The sequence below is a fragment of the Talpa occidentalis genome, unplaced genomic scaffold, assembly GCF_014898055.3.
Source record: "Talpa occidentalis isolate TD23 unplaced genomic scaffold, MPIMG_talOcc4v2.1 talOcc4.9, whole genome shotgun sequence".
NCBI lineage: Eukaryota > Metazoa > Chordata > Mammalia > Eulipotyphla > Talpidae > Talpa > Talpa occidentalis.
In genome coordinates, this window is record NW_023605305.1 from 110,430,507 (window position 1) to 110,450,586 (window position 20,080).

The 20,080-nt window shown below is 34.8% G+C and overlaps 2 protein-coding genes across 6 annotated transcripts in view; both read left to right on the forward strand.

Moving 5' to 3' along the window:
* SYCP1 (synaptonemal complex protein 1) overlaps window positions 1-1,259 on the forward strand; it is a 55,714-nt gene extending 54,455 nt beyond the window's left edge. For both annotated transcript variants that reach the window (XM_037499305.2, XM_054691034.1), the window contains exons 32-33: window positions 558-644; window positions 742-1,259. In XM_037499305.2, coding sequence (XP_037355202.1) covers window positions 558-644; window positions 742-879 — 225 coding nt within the window. In that variant the 3' untranslated portion in view covers window positions 880-1,259. The remainder of the gene's footprint in view (window positions 1-557; window positions 645-741) is intronic.
* Window positions 1,260-6,433: 5,174 nt separating this feature from the next.
* On the forward strand, window positions 6,434-19,447 carry TSHB (thyroid stimulating hormone subunit beta). Of its 4 annotated transcripts, none has more exons than XM_054691375.1 (4): window positions 6,434-6,533; window positions 7,357-8,223; window positions 18,134-18,296; window positions 18,724-19,447. In XM_054691375.1, the coding sequence occupies exons 2-4, from the start codon at window positions 8,183-8,185 to the stop codon at window positions 18,976-18,978; spliced, it is 459 nt and encodes a 152-aa protein (XP_054547350.1). In that variant the 5' UTR covers window positions 6,434-6,533; window positions 7,357-8,182; the 3' UTR covers window positions 18,979-19,447. The 4 variants fall into 4 exon arrangements, with proteins under 4 accessions (XP_054547350.1, XP_054547349.1, XP_054547351.1 ...); XM_054691374.1 differs by lacking the exon at window positions 6,434-6,533 and having other exon boundaries at window positions 6,960-7,439; window positions 8,175-8,223; XM_054691376.1 differs by lacking the exon at window positions 6,434-6,533 and adding an exon at window positions 14,050-14,179 and having other exon boundaries at window positions 8,184-8,223.
* The last annotated feature ends 633 nt before the right edge of the window (window positions 19,448-20,080 follow it).

Sequence of the window (20,080 nt, forward strand, 5' to 3'; positions counted from 1 at the left end):
AAACTCATAAAATTGTAATAAGATTAAAACTTATTAAAATATGCAAAATATTTAAAACAATACCTGACATAAAGTACTAAATAAGCATTAGGTAGTATTATTAGGGAGAATTACAATACTCATAAATTGATAATGACATTATAGTTTTTATAGAATTATAAATCATTATAAGCTCAAAGTGTGAGTTTGAGTAAGTATGCTGGGGGGAAGGTTTGGCTGGGGCAGGGAGTGGTAGTATAAAGACTCAAACTGAAATGGAAATCAATAGGAAAATACTATTCATACACATCTTTTTTTCCTCTTAACTTTTCTGGAATATAGTTAATAGAATCAAAATCTAGGTCCTTGCTTGGCAGACTGCAAATTTATTTTGTTAGTCTGTCTACAGCCTTTTTTCCTTTCTCCTTTTCCTTACTTCCTCTCTCCACCTCCCCTTCTTTCCCCCTTTCTTGCCTTCCTCTGTCCTTCCTCTTCCTCAGATGTACTAAGTATGCCAGATTTTAATAAAATATTAATCATGGCAACCCCTAAATTATATTTTTATATTTTTCTTTAAGAGCATGGTATCAGAGGAAGAGACCTTGAAAAAACTATATAAGAATAATCTACCAACTTCTCAACTTTGTGTTAGAACACCAAAAAAGGTAGCTTTTACACTTTATTTCAGAAAGCAGATTTCAAATCTTGGACTTAGCTTTTAAAAGTTAAATATATTATCATTTTATTTTATTTTGTGTTCAGACCCCTTCATCGCTAACAACCCCGGTGCCTACACTGAAGTTTGGAACTATGAGGAAAATGAAGGAGGACCGTTGGGCTGCAATTGCTAAAATGGATAGAAAGAAAAAACTAAAGGAAGCAGAAAAGCTCTTTGTTTAATTTCAGAAAATCAATATGATTAAGGAGCCTATAACATGAAATTTGTAGTTAATTTTTTGGCATTTCCTAAGGTGCCAGATTTTTTTGCAGTTGAGACTTTTGATATTTTCATAAACAATTTCTTTATATTTTTATACCTTGACTTAAATGTGAAATAGCCACATGTTACCTGAAAATCATATTCAGATAGATGATTATATTTTGCTTTTACCTTTTCTTGCATTCATAAAAACTATTTTGGCTAAGTTTTCAAATTTGTGAAGATAGCCATTGAACGCAGGGAGTATGCCATTGAGATTTACTCTTTATTCTTTACTATTAAAATATTTCAGATGCAAATAAAAAAAGCTTCTGGTTAATTCTGTGGCATCATCTTTTATAATACTGAAAATTATTCATTTTAAGTATTCATTTTTTGATTGAATTTACACTATTATAACAGTATATAAATGAAAATACTGTAATATTTCAGAAAGTATGTTTCTCCTTTAATTTGTGTGCTTATGACAATATTCTGATAAATAGATACAGTTTTGGGAGTTATAGCTTCTGATCTTTTAATTAAAACTTTAATGTTGGTCTCTTGAGCAAGTAATTTTTGGAGGATTATAAGTGTTGATAGGTGATATTTCACATTTGAAGTTATGTTTTGAAACATTTTAAAATAAAATTATTGTATTAGGGAATCACTGGCTTCTATAGCTAATCAAATTTCACTTAGCTAAAGTCCAAAATAAATATTTCTATTTTAGTGAATAGCATTCTCTAAGGCAGTGTCAGGAACCCTGCCACCTTGTAACTTCTACTTCTGCCATCTTCAGCAACTGGCTTCCCAGTTTGCTGCAAAAGGGAAACAGGGTTAGGATTATTGTTTTCCCTCATTAGAATGTAAACTTTACAAAGACAGAGTTTTGTCTGCTTTGCTTATTGCTACATCCTGAGTGACTATACCAATATCTGACCCGCGGTAGGTACTCCATATCTGTTGGATTGATTAAATACTAATATGTAGTTAAGAAAAACTTACACATATCATACCTATGATTCTTACAGTAGATACAATTTAGAGCAAAACTGTTCAGTACATGATTCAAGTGTTAAAAACATTGTTACAGTAGCCTATATTTGAATCTTCCACTTTGAGCTATGGAGTCAATTTTTTTTTAATGTTTTTATTTTTTATTTTATTTTTTTAAAAATAAATTTTATTTTTATATTCCCCATACAAATGCAACCCCCTAATTTTGACCCCAATCCCTCCCCTCCCCGCCCCCACCCCTCATATAGTGTCTCTGGTTCATAGTTTTTTGTTGATTTTGATTTTCGCTTTCTTATAGTTATTCATTTTCCTGGTCCCTTATTTAAGTTTTCTAGATTCCTGCTATGAGTGAGACCATCCGGTATTTTTCTTTTTCTTTCTGGCTTATTTCGCTGAGCATAATCCCTTCCAGCGCCATCCATGTTGCTGCAAATGGCATGTGTTTATCTTTTTTGACTGCTGAGTAATATTCCATGGTGTATATGTACCACATCTTCTTGATCCATTCATCTATTTTTGGGCATTTGGGTTGTTTCCAAAGCTTAGCTATTGTAAACAGTGCTGCTATAAACATAGGGGTGCAGGTGCCCTTTGGAATTAAAGTTTCTGTGTCATTTGGGTAAATACCTAGGAGTGGAATTTCTGGATCATATGGAAGCTCTATCTTTAGTAGGTTGAGAAATCTCCACACAGCTCTCCATAGTGGTTGGACCAGTTTGCACTCCCACCAACAGTGCAGAAGAGTTCCTTTTTCTCCACAACCTTGCCAACATTTGTTGTTGCTAGTTTTTTTAATATGTGCCATTCTCACTGGTGTAAGATGGTATCTCATGGTAGTTTTGATTTGCATTTCCCTGATTACAAGTGATGTTGAACATTTTTTCATATGCCTGTTGGCCATTTGCATTTCCTCTTCAGAGAAGTTTCTTTTTAGCTCTTCTGCCCATTTTTTTGACAGGATTATTTTCTTTGTTGTTGAGTCTCATCAGCTCTTTGTAGATTTTTGTGATCAGTCCTTTATCATTAGTGTTGTGTGCAAAAATGTTCTCCCAGTTGGTGGGGTTTCTCTTTGTTATTGTCTCTTTTGCTGTGCAGAAGCTCTTTAATTTGATGTAGTCCCAGCTGTTTATCTTTGCCTTCACTATCACTGCTTTGGGTGATGTGTCTGTAAAGATGTCTTTGATGTGCATGTCGTGTAGTGTTTCGCCTATATTTCCTTCTATGTATTTTATGGTTTCAGGTCTAAAGTCTAGTTCTTTAATCCATTTTGAGTTGATTTTTGTGTATGGTGTGAGGTAGTGGTCAAGCTTCATTCTTTTGCATGTAGCGACTATGGAGTCAATTTTAATAACCAAGTACAGAATAAATTTCATTTTTTTTTTTACATTTATACCATTCCCATAAAGACACTAGAGTAAGAAAAACAACTTACTGCAAATTTTGAGATCAGTGTATTCATTTGTGGTAACCTTATCAGAAGAATTTTTAAAAATCCTACAAATTAATTAAAATATTTTGAAATAGTAGCAATGAACAATTGCAAATTTATAATTTGATTATTATGGGAAATTTGTTTTAAGTTATTCAGTTAATGCCTTTTTAAAAATTGAATGCAGTTTAGAGATTGTTATAGGAAGAAGCTTTTTGTCATAACCCATTTTTAGGTTGGAAGGAAACTCCTCATGCTCTTTAGTCACTCTTTGAAGGCATGAATTAATCTGATGAGTTTAGGAGAAACTGGACATATGGTATGGGACCCAGCCTCGTCTCTCTTAAACACGGAGCTTCCTGCCTTAGAGGGCATGTAATCTACTGCATGCTGTGTTTTACAGAGTAGTCTTTGCCACTGCAGATGGATGGTCCTCTAGTGAGGGGATAAATTTAATTCAGGAGAGTATTAGCAAATCTCAGTATTTTGATGAATAGGGTAGATACATTGAGAGGGAAATAGTGTGAAATTTAGGGGAGCTAAATAGCATACTAATTTTGTATCTCTAATGTGGCTTTGGTGGGTCTGCTCTGAACAGTTCCACAGAAATTACCACTTGGTGTGTCATTGTAACCTATTGTAGCCTTGTTTTTTCCATGAATTACCATTTCTCTAGAAATGGGTAGGAGGTTCTGGGTCTTAAGTGAATGATGTATAAGCTTTGAAACAAGAATTGAACACCTTACTGTGTGTCTGTGTATCTGTAGGATATAGGCTCTAAAAAGGCTTGGACTGAGGGGGACTCAGTTAAATATTGGCTGTAAAAAAAAAAGCAAATAACAGCTCCATTAGATTGAGAAATGGGACTCAGTCAGAGGTCGTATTTGACATACATTTTGATAAGGAGCCAAAAAGGTTTGCTGACAGATTGGTTGGAGATAAGGTGAGGGAAACAAAGTACAAAGTTGGATTTTGAAGTTCTATTTTGGGCTTTGTAATATTTGAGGTATCTCAAATATACCTAACCTATTAGTTATCTAAGAGACACTGAGTAGGTCATTGGTCAAATGATTCATGAGTTCTTCCGAAGAGTCAGTATTTAGTCATTGGCATATACGTGATATTTAAAATATAGGACTGAATGTGCTGTCATTACTGAGAGTAAGAATGTAGTTTTAGAAGAGGAAAGAATTAGTACTGATCCTTGGAGGTTCTGGAACATTTTAAAGCCAAGGATTGGAGAGTTGCTGCAAAGACTAAGAAGGAGAGACTGGTGGGGTATAAGGGATCAGAGAAGCCCAAAGAACAAGTGGTTTAAGAAGGGAGTGATCTATTTCAAATATTTCTGACTGGGACTGCCTGCTTCTAAAAATATAAAATGAGTAGTTGGACTTCTGTTATCTATATAATACATACATAATTTCTGCCTTCAATGATTCCAGGTCAAGTAGCAAACAAAAATATATAAACAAATGAATCATAAAGTAATTCTACATATATAAGTGTAAGAGATACAATGATGTAAATGAGCCTTTTATTTCTTGGCAACTCAGGAGTCTTGGAAGAGGTGGTTTTGGGCATAAGTAAGAATGCTACAGGTGTAAGGACAAGAGAAAGTCAAGGTGGAAAAAATAGCAGTATAAGGGATGAGATGAGCAGTTAACAGAACCAGTCCATGGTCTCTTCATATCATGTTTTGTGCTATGTTGCAAAATTTGGGCTTTTTTTTTTTTTTTTTTTTTGGTTTTGAATGGAATGAATTTAAGCAAGAAAATAAGGCTTTATTATTTAAAATAAGGTGTTTTAAATTTTACAAAAAGTGTAAGTTCTCATAACTGCTATCATCCATCCCCCAGTTGGAAAAAAAGATGTTTTAAAAAATGTCATTGAGGGTAAATTGGAACATGATGTGGCTATTGCAGCTTTTTAAGTAATCCTGATGAGAGAAGGGAAAATTTTGTAGGCTGAATGTTTATGTTTTGGATTAGTCCTTTTGGACTTTTGGATTAACTTTAATACTTGTCCTAAGAAAATATCCACAACTTTATCACTCTAGCAGTAATAAAATATCTCCTGCTTCATGTAAATGTAAATTTATGATGTCAAAGAACAAGTTGCTTTGGTTGATATAAAGGTTAGAAATACATTATTTATTATAATTAATAGTCCAAGGCTATAGTAGTACAATGTGAACTTTAATGAGGGTCAGCTCAGCTGTGGGATAGAAATAGGAATGATAAATAGGAGACAAGATAACATTATTTAAAGTTATAAAATCATAGAGGTTAGAGCTGGAGAGAACTGAAAAAATAATTTCAGTACTTTTAAGTTCCAGAAAAGCAATCAAAGTTAGGCACAGGAGGTTGAGCGCCATGCTGTGAAGCTGTCTGCAGCCTGCAGGGCTGGTTCAATCCCTGCCGACCAGTGAGGGTCCCACATGGCACTGCAGAACTCTCCTGTTGCGCCCGCTGCTCCACCTTAGCAGTGTATTTTGTCAGTCTGGCTGCTCTGTTCCCTGCTCTGTCTCTGGTGAATCCTGTCACCCTCCTACGCATCTGGCCTGTACCCTGGTTCTTGTATAAAATAAATAAATAAATCTTTAAAAAAAAAAAAGCAAAGTTAAAAGTTTTAAAAATAATTTATGTATATATATAATTTATATCAGTACATAAGTAGAATTATATTAAATTTTGGTGCCTTTGCTTTATTTCCTTATGCCTTCTCCCTCATTCTCTTCTCTCCACACAAATCAGGACTTCCCTTGCCAAATTCACCTCTTCTGGGTATCCCTTGACAAGAATCTAGAGTATATCCTTCCCTGTTTTTCTCCATAACGAATAGATAGATATAATGTATTTAATTAGTTATATTTTAACATATGCATATGCATACACACAGAATTCTCTAGTCATGGTTAATTTACAATAATGAGATTATATATATATATATATATATATATATATATATACTTTTAAGAGTCTTGTTTAATTCACTTAACATGGAAATCTCTCTAAAATCAAAGTTCCAATTCATTCTTTTAAGTAGTTATGTAATATTTTATGGATGTGCCATAACTAGCTGTTTATTAAAGTGTGTGGTAGAGACAGTAGAGACTTTTATGATCACCTATATCCAGCCCTTCTCTTTCCAGGCTCTTGAGAAGATTACACTTCCCCTCCCACCTTGGTAAGGTTAGATGATAAATTCTGGTGATGGATTTTAGGTAGAAGTTATGTGCATTAATTACTTCTGTACCAGAGTGTTTGATTAATAGTGTGAGGCTCTATCACAATCTTCCCCTTGCAGCAGTTTGTGATCCTACATCTGTGAATGACAATTACATGGACTAAAGTTCTGCCATTAACCCATCATGGTCATTAGAATGAGTAAGATAGTCCCTGAGAGTTTCGGTTGTTACTGTTGGCATAACCTACTCTGTCTTAACTGAGTTCTTGGGAATTTTCTTTGTTTTTAGTTTTCTGCACTAGAGCAATGCTGTTAGTGCTTTTACTTCTGTAGGATAAGTGATTAATTTTGGAATTCATGGGCCTCTGTATATTAAGATTTTTAATAGATGTTGCCTAGGAGTGATAGTAAAAATATGTAATCATGGCTGTGGCAGTATATATTAAATATACAAATCATTATGAAAATAAAAGTTGAAAGTATATTCTAGGATTGATAGTAAAAATATGAAATCACTGGTGTGGAAATATATATTAAGCGTATAAATCATGCAAATAAAAATTGAAAATGTATTCCATGACAAAAGCATATTCTACAAAGTAAACAATTTTTTTCATGTGATGGTAAATACCTAATCATCTATCAGAGATTATATTTCTTGCAGAGTTATTGTAAGAACTGAATAATAATGTAAGCAAAGTACTGGAGGCCATACCTGCTGAAGTGGTGATAACAGGAATAATTTTTAGTATATCTTCATTCTACTCATTCCATAAATATTTTTGATCACCTAACATTTGTTGCACTTTTCTCTATCCTGCAGGCTTCTTTGTTTCCCCAACCCTAGTATTCCTCTGGCCTGGATCAAGGAGTAGCTTCTGTTCTCACCCTATAGAATTTACCTGGGTATGATAAAATCTACTCACATGAATGCAGTTAGCATCTAAACAGAGACTCCACACCTCTAGATTTAGTATTTTTTTGTTTGTTTTCTATGTTTGTGTATTTAGTTTATTATTATTTATATACTGCCTTCCCTCCCCTTGTGCCGTATATTTTCTTGTGCCTTTCCTTCCTCACTCCCTCAGAGCCTTCAATGGTGTTTATTGATGTCCAATTTTTCAAAGTGTTTTGTTACATTATCTAATTGTCTGCTATAAAAATGTCAGTATTTGTTTTTATCACTTTTTTAGTACACTAACTTCTCTCAAACTCCTTTCATTTTGTTGAAAATGGCTGCATTTCAGCCTTACTTACGGCTATGTAGTACTCCATAGTGTGGATATACATCTTTTTCATCTAATTGTCTGTCAGTAGATTTTTAACTGCTTCCATGCCATAGTTACGGTGAACATTGTAGAACATCTGGATTTTTGTGTGTATGGTTTCATGGTATTTGGAAATATGCCCAGGAGTGGGATTGCTGGGTTATAGGGTATTCCCATTTTCAGTTTTTTAAAGGTAAATCGAGATTGCTTTCCATAATGGTTGTACCAGTTGACATTCCTAAGGTTGAACAATATAATAGGGTTCCTTTTTCCTCTGTATGCTCTCGAACACTTGTTGGGGGTCTTAATATATGCCATTTTCATGGATGTGAGGTGGTATCTTTTGTGGTTTTAACCTGACTTTTTCTTACAGAAGTGACAATGAATATTTTTTCCTACGTCTGTCTTCTGGATCGCCTAGGGTAAGTTTTCAGTTCCTATTTGCAGCCTATTAATTGGGTTGGTTTTTTTTGTCATTGTTGAGTTGTATGAATTTTTAAAATATATCTCAGATACTAATCCCTTTTCACATTATATATTGTGCGAATATTTTCTTCCATTCAATGAGGTGTCTTTTTAATTGTCTTATGTTTTCTTTTGCTGTGTAAAATCTTTTTATTTTTTGGATTGTGGTAACATTAGTTTACAACATTGCCTATGATTTACAGATATAGGATCACACCCTTCTGATGTATGTCACTACACCATGCTCATCACCAAGACACCCATAGTCCTCTCCCACAGTCCATTGTGCTCCCTCCCCATTTTGCTTTCCTCTATCGTCCTCCTCCTCTGGTAGCCTCAGTTATACACTCAGATTTTTTTTTTAAGATTTATTTATTTATTTATGCAAGCACTGGGTACAGTCAGAAGCACAGGAAGGTGAGAGAATTCACCAGAGCCAGAGCGGGGAGCAGAGCAGGCAGAAGGACCGAAGTACACTGCTGAGGGGAGCAGCGGGCAGCAGGAGAGGTCTGCACGCCATGTGGGACCCTCCTCCGGGGGCCGGGGAACAGCCGGGGATTGAACCGGCGCTGCAGAGGCAGCTTCGCAACCCAGCGCTCAACCGCTGTGCCACCGGGGAGGCCCTACAGTCAGATTTTTAAGGTTTGTTATTGGCTTGGTATTATCTGAGTCTTTGTTTTTGTTCTATATTTCACATAGAAATGATACTATCTGGCATTTGTCTTTTTCCTTCTGACTTATTTTACTTGACATAATCCCTTCAGTTCTACCCATGTTGCAAATGCATATATTAAGTGTATAAATCATGCAAATAAAAATTGAAAATGTATTCCATGACAAAAGCATATTCTACAAAGTAAACATTTTTTCATTTTTTGATTGAAATCAAAATATCTTTGATCACAATGTTATTAAATATCAGCCACAAAAACAGGAAAAGGGGTCTCCCTGGTGGCACAGTGGGTTGAGTGCTGTGCTGTGAAGCTGTCCGCAGCCTCTGCAGCATGAGTTCGACTCCATCCGGCCAGGGAGAAACCCATATGGCGCAGGCAGACCTCTCCTGTATTGCCTATTTTGTTCCCCCCTCTCTCTGGTGAATTCTCTCACCCTCCCGCGCCTCTGACCTGTACCCCAGTTCTTGTATAAATAAATAAATCTTAAAAAAAACAGGAAAAGACTCTAATATGTGGACACTGAACAACACATTTTGCATGACTTTTTTTTTCCTTTAAATAGCTGAGTAGTATTCCATTGTGTGTATATACCACATCTTCCTAATCCACTCATTTGTTCTTGGACACTTCGTAGACTTCAGTCTACTTTTCTGCTAGATCTTGGAGCAAATGGTTTTGTGTTCAGTCCTTTAAGTACAGAATCTCTATTTCCCACAGTCATATGGTTCTCTTTCACATCAGCCTCTTTGTTTTCCTTAGCTAGATTTTTTGGGGCTTGTCTCTTTGGGGCAGGTCCTGGCTGTTGGGTGACCTGATAGGGGCACAAGCCTTTTTTCCCCAGCAAGAAGTTCCGTATTTATGGTATGCTTTTCTACCATGAATTGTTGTGTTGAGGTTGGTGTTTCCAACAAAAAAATACTGTGAGAAAGTTAAGATAATTTTTGATGAGATTAATAACATAATGTTGGTTAGTTGCTGAGAAGTGGTTATACTTGTTATTCTGAGTACAGTTAATACTGCTCCTATTATTCAGATGGAGGAATAATATCTAATTACCAGAGGTTATATAAAGTAACAAAAATAGAGTAAAAGATATTATACTAAGGGATAGAGAAACAAGTTTTGTTTTACAGGGAAGAAAAGTGATACTGATCTGACTTTGTAACACTATGAATTTTATTATAGATGATGTTAACGATTTCTATTAATATTTATATATGACCTTAATTTCAAAAATGTTTGAAATAAATGGCAAAAGCTTATGTAGATTCATATAAATCTGGCACATTAGGAGCTAAATTAATCCATTACCAAAAGAAAGAAGCAAATTGATAATTTTTATAACTATTAGATCAATTTTGTCTATCTGGTTGGAAGCTTCAAGATCAATATGCTCATTAGATTCAACTTTATTTGCTATTAATGATCTGTATTGTTTTAAGAAAAAAGACATCAAAAGAAGTTTCATGAACAGATTTCATTTCAAATGGCAGATTATTCTAGTATGACACAAATCACTCAGTCTTCAGATAGATAAATTAATTTTTTTTTAAGATTTATTTACTTATGCATATAAGAGCTGGGGTACAGGCCAGAGATGTGGGGGGTGAGAGGATTCATCAGAGACAGAGTGGGGAACAGAACAGACAGATTGACCAAAGTACACTGCTGAGGGGAGCAGCGGGCGAGTCAGGAGAGGTCTGCTGCGCCATGTGGGTATCTCTCTGGCGACCCGGAATTGAACCCATGCTGCAGAGGCTGTGGATTGCTTTATAGTGTGGTGCTTAACCCCTTGTGCCACCGGGGAGGCCCTAAACTAATAGATTTTAAGAGCCTGTTGCACTGGATTTTAGAATTTTATAGAAGCCAAGTATTTTGTAAATTAGAAAAATACCCATTCTTTGGGGAGGGGAGAATATTAGTTAGGCTGATTCATATTCCAGTTATACTTCACTATTTAGCGAATTGGAGATTCTGAGTGGCTTTTATTCCCTTTGAAAATGGGTCATCAAAATATATAAGGCAACTATTATCAAATCTGTAAACAGACATTGGTACCAACACAGTAGTGACTAGGGATTGTAACACCCATTTTCACCAAAGAACAGAACAACTGGTGAGAAAATAAACAAGGAAATTATAGCCTTAAATAAAAAATGTGACCACAGGGACTTAACAGACATTTAAGTGCACTGTACCTCAAAAAAGTAGAACACACATTCTTCTAAGTGCAAATGGAACATTCTCCAGGATGGAGCACATAGTTGGGTCACAAAAGAAAATCAATAAATTTATTAAGATTGAAATCACAATATCTTTGATCATAATGTTATTAAATATCAGCCACAAAAACAGGAAAAGACTCCAATATGTGGACTCTGAACAACACATTTTGAATGACTATTGGGTTAATGAGAAAGTCAAAGAAAAAATTAAAAAATATTTTGAGACAAATGAAAATGAGGACAAAATCTACCAGAACTAATGGGACACAGCAAAAGCAGTATTAACAGGGAAGTATATAACAATAAAGGACCATATCAAGTAAAAAGAGCTCGAGTAAATAATCTTATCTCTGACCTCAAGTAACTAGAAAAAGATGAACAAAACCAAAGACGACTGATTTGTAATCAGTTAATGAAAAATTATTGCAGTATTTTGATGATGTCATTTTAATGTTCTTTTTCTACTGATTCAGTTAATGTTCCCATTTCTAAGTCAGTTTCAGTCAATTAGTTTTCTCTTCAATATGACTTGTATGTTCTTGCTTCTTGGGATGCCTAATTTTTTTTATTGAATGCCACATATTGTGGATTATACCCTGTAAGTTACCAGAATTACTGTTTTCATATAAATATTTTTCAGATTTTTTTCTTTGACTCAGTTATGTGACTTGCAAACAGTTGATCCTTTTGGATCTAGCTTTTATGCTTTGTTAATCAGAATCAGAGGCTTTGATGCCTCTCCCTGCACCATGGATCAGAAACTTTCTCAAGGCAGTAACTTGTGCTTCCCTTGTTTGTTCCCTGTCTCTCTGAGATCGCTTTTTGGCTTCTTGCCTAAGGTGCAATGTGTGTAGAACCAACGTTTAATATATTTGTACTGTTTATTGTTATTTAGAGGGGACATTATATCTGGGCAAGAAGTGAAAGTTCAATCTGCCTGGAGTCTTTTTTTATTGACTAAAGTTTTTATTTTCTTACACTGTTGTTCATTTTGGTACAATATTTGATTTCTCCCCTCAGGGGTGGTCCCATAAATCTTTTTAACAGTATGAGAGCATATACATGAAAATACCTATGAAAATAAAATTATTACCCAAATATATGATTTTTATTGTCCTCTAGCAATAGGTCAAGTGTGTATCAGTTCCCTGTTGTGTATATATGTATTTCTTAGGGAAAAAAATATATATATATATATGTTTTGCTAGAAACTGAGCTCCAGAATTAATAATTTTGTTTTGGAGGCACTGGTTTCAGTAGAAACAAGCACCTAATATCCTCACAGTTACTTTGTACTCTTTTAACTTAACATCTTGCCTGGATCAGATGAAAAAGTTTACGTTTGGCATCCTCCATTCCACTTGCCCTGTTTTCAGAGTTCTTCTCTTACTGCATAATAGCTCATATTCCCAAGACTCAGGGGCCCCTAAACATGGCTATACCTGATATACATCCCAGATTCTTCCTAACCTCTCAATTTCCCCTCTAGAGAGATTTGCCTATACTAGTCTTAATTTTTTTCATTAACTCTCATTAACAACAAAGACTAGGATAAGTGAAGACTAATGGGGTTGTTGATAATCTATAATAATATCTATGATTTATGGAGCATCTGCCTTGTGACAGATGTTTTATATATTTTCTCTAAATCTCTTAAAACCACTAACCATGAGGAAGGCTTTGGGGAATCAGAGAAGGCTTTGCAGAAGGGATGCTTTCTCAGTAAATTGTGAAAACTGAGCAGGAATTAAGTGAGATGGGGCATGGAGTGGTGCAGGACCAGACAGATGTCCCAGAGAGGGAATGGCAAATGAAAAGACTTGGAGGCAAGAGAGGAGGTAACTAATTTGAGGAACTTAGTTCAGATTGTCTGCAGAACATAGAAAATGGAGACACAGCAGGGAAGATAAAGAGTCAGAGGTGATGAAAGATGAAATGAGAAATATAAAACAAATTATGAAGGATTTTGTAAATGAAACTATGGGCTTTTTTTCTTAGGTAATAGGAAATTTCACTGAGTATTTGGCATATTGCTTTAGTTACAGTGAGGAAAATGGGTTGGAAGAGATAAAATAGAGTGATAGCTATAGAGATAAGAAAAGTGTATGTTGGTTCCAAAAATTCAATATTTATTCATTCACTCCCTCAGCTATTTGTACATTCAACAAATATAATGACTGCCTAGTAAGCACTGTGACTATTTGGTAAAAAAAAATGTTGGATTAATATAAATTAGCTATAATTTATTAAGCCCTCATTATATACCAGACATTGTGTTAAGTGCTGTACATGAACACTGATGTTTTCTTTAAATAGATGAAGAAATTGTAGTAAGAGAGCTCCTGCATGCAGTGTCACACAGCCAGTAAGTGGCAGAGCCAGGATTTGCTCTCCTATCAGTTTAATATCCTGTGAGATTTGATCATATACTTAACATTTTTTTCACATCTGTAAACTTTATTAATTTTTAAATACAAAGGAAAAATAATAAACAAATTTCACTAATTAATTGCCCTAGATAGCTATAAAGGAATTGCCTTTGCTTTGTAGATGAACAGTAATTTTACATATCTCTAAATGAACATTTAAGTAAAATTTGGGACACTCAAACCCCAAATAAACTTTCATTCCTAAGATTTACTTAGCTGAAGCAAATGGTTTTTTCTTTTTAAATGTCTTTTTCTCCTTCTGTATATGTCATTTGCTAATGTTAATAAATATTATTAAAGGATGTATTTAAAAGGGTAATTTTACTTTGAAATGCGAGAAGGGAAAATTCATGCTGTAATAATGTCAGAGTTTCCTGAGGAAGATATTGTGAAATTGTTTATCTAAACACATTTCATTTGGGATTCAGTATGAATTTTCAAAAGATGTTTTTCAGATAAGAAAGCAGTGATTCAAATGCAATTATATAAACAAGAAGATCAGAAAGGAATTATCCTGAAGGGTATAAAATGAACCAAGAGCTTTTAGTCTGGGTCATCACAGCATCAGCTCACCAATGCAGTCAGGTAGGTGTCTACATGAGAAGCTGAGAAATGAAATGCTCTAATTTTCCTCCTTTTTAACCACATTAGCATTTATTTAAAAGTGACAAATGCTGAGTGATAATTTGCTTTAATAGACTCTAAAAATTGTAATTATTGTTCCAAAATTGCTCAATAATGGGTGAGAGTAAATGAACTACATATATAAGGATATGGAAAAATGCTATTGTCTTAAAGAAAGAGGAGCATCTGGTTAATTTCCTAATGAAGACTGATTTGATAAATGAAATAATCTGTTCATTAACTCCTGTTAATTACTAATGGTCATTTTGATGGTAATATACCTTTGGGAAAATTTAGGGTAAATTCAGTTTGAGTACCTGCAGGGATAATTTACTCTGTATAATGTTAGTTGTTTATCGCTGAACTCTTCTTGAAGTGTCCGATACACACACGCCTTGTACAATTTGTTCTTTAGAAAAATACATGCTTTAGTGAAGTTTCTTGGTTATTCATAAAATAGGCAACTGACTCCATAGTATAGTAAAAGATTCAGAGAGAAAATATTGGCAAGGAAAATTAGTAGAGCAGAGAAAAATGTGTTTATTGAAAATGAAGATAATGAAAAAAAAGGAGAGAAGGAAAGAAAAATTTTGGAATAAAGAAAAGCATTCAAGGTGTAAGTACATATGATGCCACTGAAAATAGCCTCCCTCATTTTTTAGGACCTGATATCTTGACTTCTGTGTTTAGGTACCCAATAAATCACTATAATGACTTTAAAAGATGCAATTTAGTTGCAGAGATGAGAAAATCCAAGTGACGGTAAAGGAGAAATTAAGGCAGATCCTCTAGGGAGGTATTAACTATGCTGATTTATATAGTGTTATATAGTTACATAGCCTTACTTCTGTGGAGTTCTTCAAGAACTTACCACATATTGTTTTTATTTTTGAGATTTTAGGAAGGAATAGATGGGAAAATGAAGGTACAAAGATACTAAATTATTCAGTTATATATAATTGCAGTGAAATCTGGAAGCAGAATTCAAGATCACTAACTCTTAGACCAGGCATCTGACACTAATTTATCATATAGGATCACAGACTGCTTGGATTAAAAGAACTTCCTGATTATGCTTTGGTTTTAAAACTTCTTTTTATATGTGAGGAAATTGAGGCCCGGAAGGATTTAATGGGTGAAGTTTTAATATTTGCAATAAAAGAGAAAGTTAGTATCAGTTTCTTTTTATATACAAAATTACATAGTTACTATTGATAATTTAGTACTTTTATTTTTCCATTTTGTTAGATTATAGTTTTACATTTATAAGATGACATTTTTATATCATCTTATATATATTTATAAGAATATGACAATGGATAAAAGTGGTTAATAGTTTTTATTCTACAATTTTAAAACAAGTCAGGTGTTCTTGCTCTTTCTGTTTTACAAATGGGAATCAGATCCAAACATTTTAATCTATTTCTCATAGCTGCACAGGAGATTGTGAAATAGAATTTTGTTCCTTAACTTCAGGACCAATAGTCTTGCTACTAGGTACCACATATTTATTTCTTGTAGAATCATGGAGTTAAAAGTTGGAATATATGAGGTTCATTATTTCCTATAGCAAAAACCCAGTAACTGACTGGCTAGATAGGCAAGAACCATATGATATGCTGGTTGAGTATTTTATATATCTACTCTGTTAATATTTTAAAGATCCTGCAGAGGATCCTCCAAAATAATGGGACCAGTTCTGTTCCACAGAGGGAACTCACATTTGTGAAGTGCTTCAGAGAGCAAGGAGTTCTTATATTTTTGTTCCCTAATTGAAATACCAAATATATCCAAGGAATGCTGGAATAAGCAACATTTTCTTTAAAAGAATTCACTAGAAAACCCTTTCTAATGGTATAGTATTTTTCTTTGAATACAGAAGAAAATTTTATTTTAAAGATTTATTTATTTATGCACAGAAGAATTGGGGTATAAGTCAGAGGTGCAAGGGGTGAGAGAATTCACCAGAGACAGAGTGGGGAGCAGAATAGGCAGATCTACTGAAATACACTGCTGAGGGGAGCAGCAGATGAGACAGGAGAGGTCTGCTGCGCCATGTAGGTCAGCTCCCTGAACTGGGATCAAATTCAGGCCACAGTGGTAATAGTGTGATAGTACTGAGACTTAACCCCTGTGCCACCAGGGAGGCCCCACAGAAGAAATTTTTGCTAATTGTGGAGCTTAGAGTCATAATTTGGGTTCTTTCAGAGCACTCAGGACTATGTGCATTTTTATTTTTTGTGATTACATGAATCCTCTCCTATAGACTGTCAACTCTTGAGGTCAAGGACTATAGCTTAACCATTTTGTAGCTCTCAGTGCCTGGTTCGAATGCTTGATAAATGTTTATCTAGTATATCTGCAGTTCTCATCCTAGGGATAGGAGATATGTTGGAATAACCACTAACCGCTGATAGTTGACATTTAAAATAGCCTGTTGAACGTAGTTTTCATTTTTTTTATAGGCTGATTGAAGGAAAACTTCTGTTTAAGTAATACAGTGTATGAGATTTCAATAAATGGAGATTTTCATGTGTGTAGTTTAAAGATGCTATTGGGACATAATTGGCAGGTTTGAGGAAATCTTGACACTTGATTAAATAAAAATTTTTAATGAATTGTGATTTATTTAGTAGAAAAAGCAAAGAAATTTATATTGAAAGATAACAATACTATTCCATTAAGACAGTATTTTCTTTTCTGATAATGTAACTTGAGATGGAAAAAAATCCAAATATACCTAGCTATGCAATATTTGTAAGTGAAAAAATCTTCTTAATCTTTGAGGTGATCAATTTACATCTAAAAATCTGAAACTTGATTACTCTCTGAGTAGCACAACAAAATAATTATGCCATAACATTATTCAACTCATTATGTTGTCCAATTAATATTGATACAAACTATAAGATGGGTTCTATTGAGATACATGTTCTCCTTTGCCTAAGGCATGGTGGAGCCTCTGTTGTCTTCCATGCAGCCAAGACTTAGTTCACTTCCCTGGCCAACCCACAGTGTATCTGTCATCCTTGGTTGCATTATTTTCATGGTGTCAACCTATGTTTTTTGCTGCTATAATTTTTTCAAGTTAACAAGTTTGATGCATCTTCTGAATAAAATAATTTTTTACTTTTCCCAATTCTACTTCTTTCAACCCTATAGAAACAATGCTAAGGGTGGTGATGTGGGGTTCCTAGATTTCTGGGTTAGCCTTTTAACACTGGTGATAATTTTGGTCACCTTTCTGGATTTTCTCCAGTTTCATCATACTTTCATTGACAGCAAATGAATAGAATTATATGCAGAATGATTTGCATTAAGGTGGTACTGAAGTTTGATTATGAATTTTCTTTGCCCTTCTTATTATAACAAGTTTGTTGGCATTTTAAGCTATTGCACCAAAGTGTTTTTTAAGAAAAATATAGTTCTGGAAAAACCTCTGCTAAGGGCAAATTGTTAACTCCTTATAATCATAGAGGCAGAATTTGGATTGTTTCCATGAATAAATTGTGTTATACTTAGTTGACATATATGTTTCTCTCACTTTTCTGTTGCGGTGATTCGAGCTTGCCATTTCACTGCCCAGTGGAATTAAGTAGCACTTGCAAGCAAGGACCTTTACTAGGGTTCTTACTCCCTTATGTGGGGTATGTGGATCATATACACATCTAAGTGTGCATGGAAAGGCGATTGAGAATATTAACTATGTAAAAACACCTAATATAGGGCCTAGAACAAAATAGGCATTCAATAAAAGGTAGATGTTATTATTGCTTATACACATATGTGTATAAGCATATACACATAAACATAAGTATGTTTATTATATACACACATATTAAAATATATTTTAGTCCCTTCTGAATGTCCTAAAGGACACATATAATATATTCTTTAATTTTATCTTTGATTTAGCATGACTGCTATCTTCCTGATGTCTGTGCTGCTTGGCGTTGCCTGTGGCCAAGCAATGTCTTTCTGCATTCCAACTGAGTATATTATGCATGTCGAGAGGAAGGAGTGTGCTTACTGCCTGAGCATCAATACCACCATCTGTGCTGGGTATTGCATGACACGGGTATGTCGTTCATCTCACTTCTTTCAGCTGTAAGTTAGATAAACCCAGACTCAGTTCATTCCTATCCAGAAAGGAAATGAGATGAGTCATAGCCTCATATTCTGACTCCCATGGTTATTGTCTCCTTAGAGGTAGAAAACACAGGTTACAATGCTATGTGCACAAGGGTACAGATAAACTTATAACAGTTTTACATCCAAATTCATTTTAACCTCATCTTGTCCCCCTGATGAAGGATAACAGAGGGGAGTCACTTTTGTCTCTGTGGGATTCAGAGTGGATGTATTGGGGAATGAGGCTAAGGAATCTTTCCCTGGTCCTATTTGTGACAAAGGAGTATATGTGAATTATTTTTTATCTGTTTCCATTTTCTGCATGTATCCTAAAGTCCTATCACATTATGCTCATTTTTCTGTTCTGTCCTCAGGATATCAACGGCAAGCTGTTTCTTCCCAAATATGCTTTGTCCCAGGATGTTTGTACATATAGAGACTTCATATACAAGACTATAGAAATACCTGGGTGTCCACACCATGTTACTCCTTATTTCTCCTACCCTGTAGCTGTAAGCTGTAAGTGTGGCAAGTGTAATACTGACTATAGTGACTGTATTCATGAGGCCATCAAGACAAACTACTGTACTAAACCTCCGAAGTCTTACATGGTGGAATTCTCTATCTAATGTCAATAGCAATGTAATCTGTAATTTGGCTACATGTGTTTCTCTGGAATAAAACTAATAAAATGTCAATATATTTCAGAAAACCCGTGTACATTTTGAGTACTATCATCTATACCCATACTTATACATGCATTAGAGAACTTAAAAGCTTTAGAAGAGAAGGTGAGTGAAAGAGTATTTTAAATTCATGTGAGGGATAGTATCCACATGATAGGGGAGAGTGCAGGAAAATTGGAGAACAGGGACATAAAATACTAACAAAAGCTAGCCTTGAGCAGGCTCTCTTGACAGATGACCACGAAGTTTGTCTTGACCTGGAAAATGAATCTGGGAATGCCAGAGTTATAGGGGAATGGTGACGTGATCAAAAGCTGAAGAACAACTGGCATCAGGACACAGGAGACACCTACTTCCAAAGGCTAGAAGTAGGACTAGAGCAGAGGTGGACAGTGAGGGATATTTGAACTCTGCAATATAGTACTTTGTCCTATCATTCAAATGCACAGGATAAACCTTCACCAAAACTCAGTAAACAGTATATGAACTATTCTCTAATTTAATTACTCTGGTGGGCCAACCAATTTGTGAAAATTATACTCTAAAAGCCTTGAAAAGAGGCCACGATCATTTTACATGTGGAAGTCTAAATCCTGTGTAAGTCCTTCAAGTAATAGGAGATAGGAGATACTTTCCAGCATTTATACCATAAGCAACTTGTGCTGTTTTGACTTTTGATGTCATGAAAAACTAGTACAATTATGAAAGATTTTAGAGAGAGGGTGAGAGTGCTAGGGGATTTAATGGAGTGGGATCATCTTAAATTCTTATCTAAACCTTTATCAATATTGAAACACCATTTCCGGTAAATGTGCTTGATATCGTTTATTTTTCTCTTCCTTCCTTAGGTACTCTTTCATGAGAGTTTGGCTTCAACAGAGACTTGAAGTGAGAGTGCCATAGTGCCCTGCAGACTTGACCTCAAATTAGATGACTTATCCTGTGTTTGTCTATTTCTCTCCATCCACATTGCTACTCTCAGTGAAAATCAGTTGTCAGTAGGTTCAGCTGGCTTTGCTACATGGCATAGCCACTGAGATGGCAT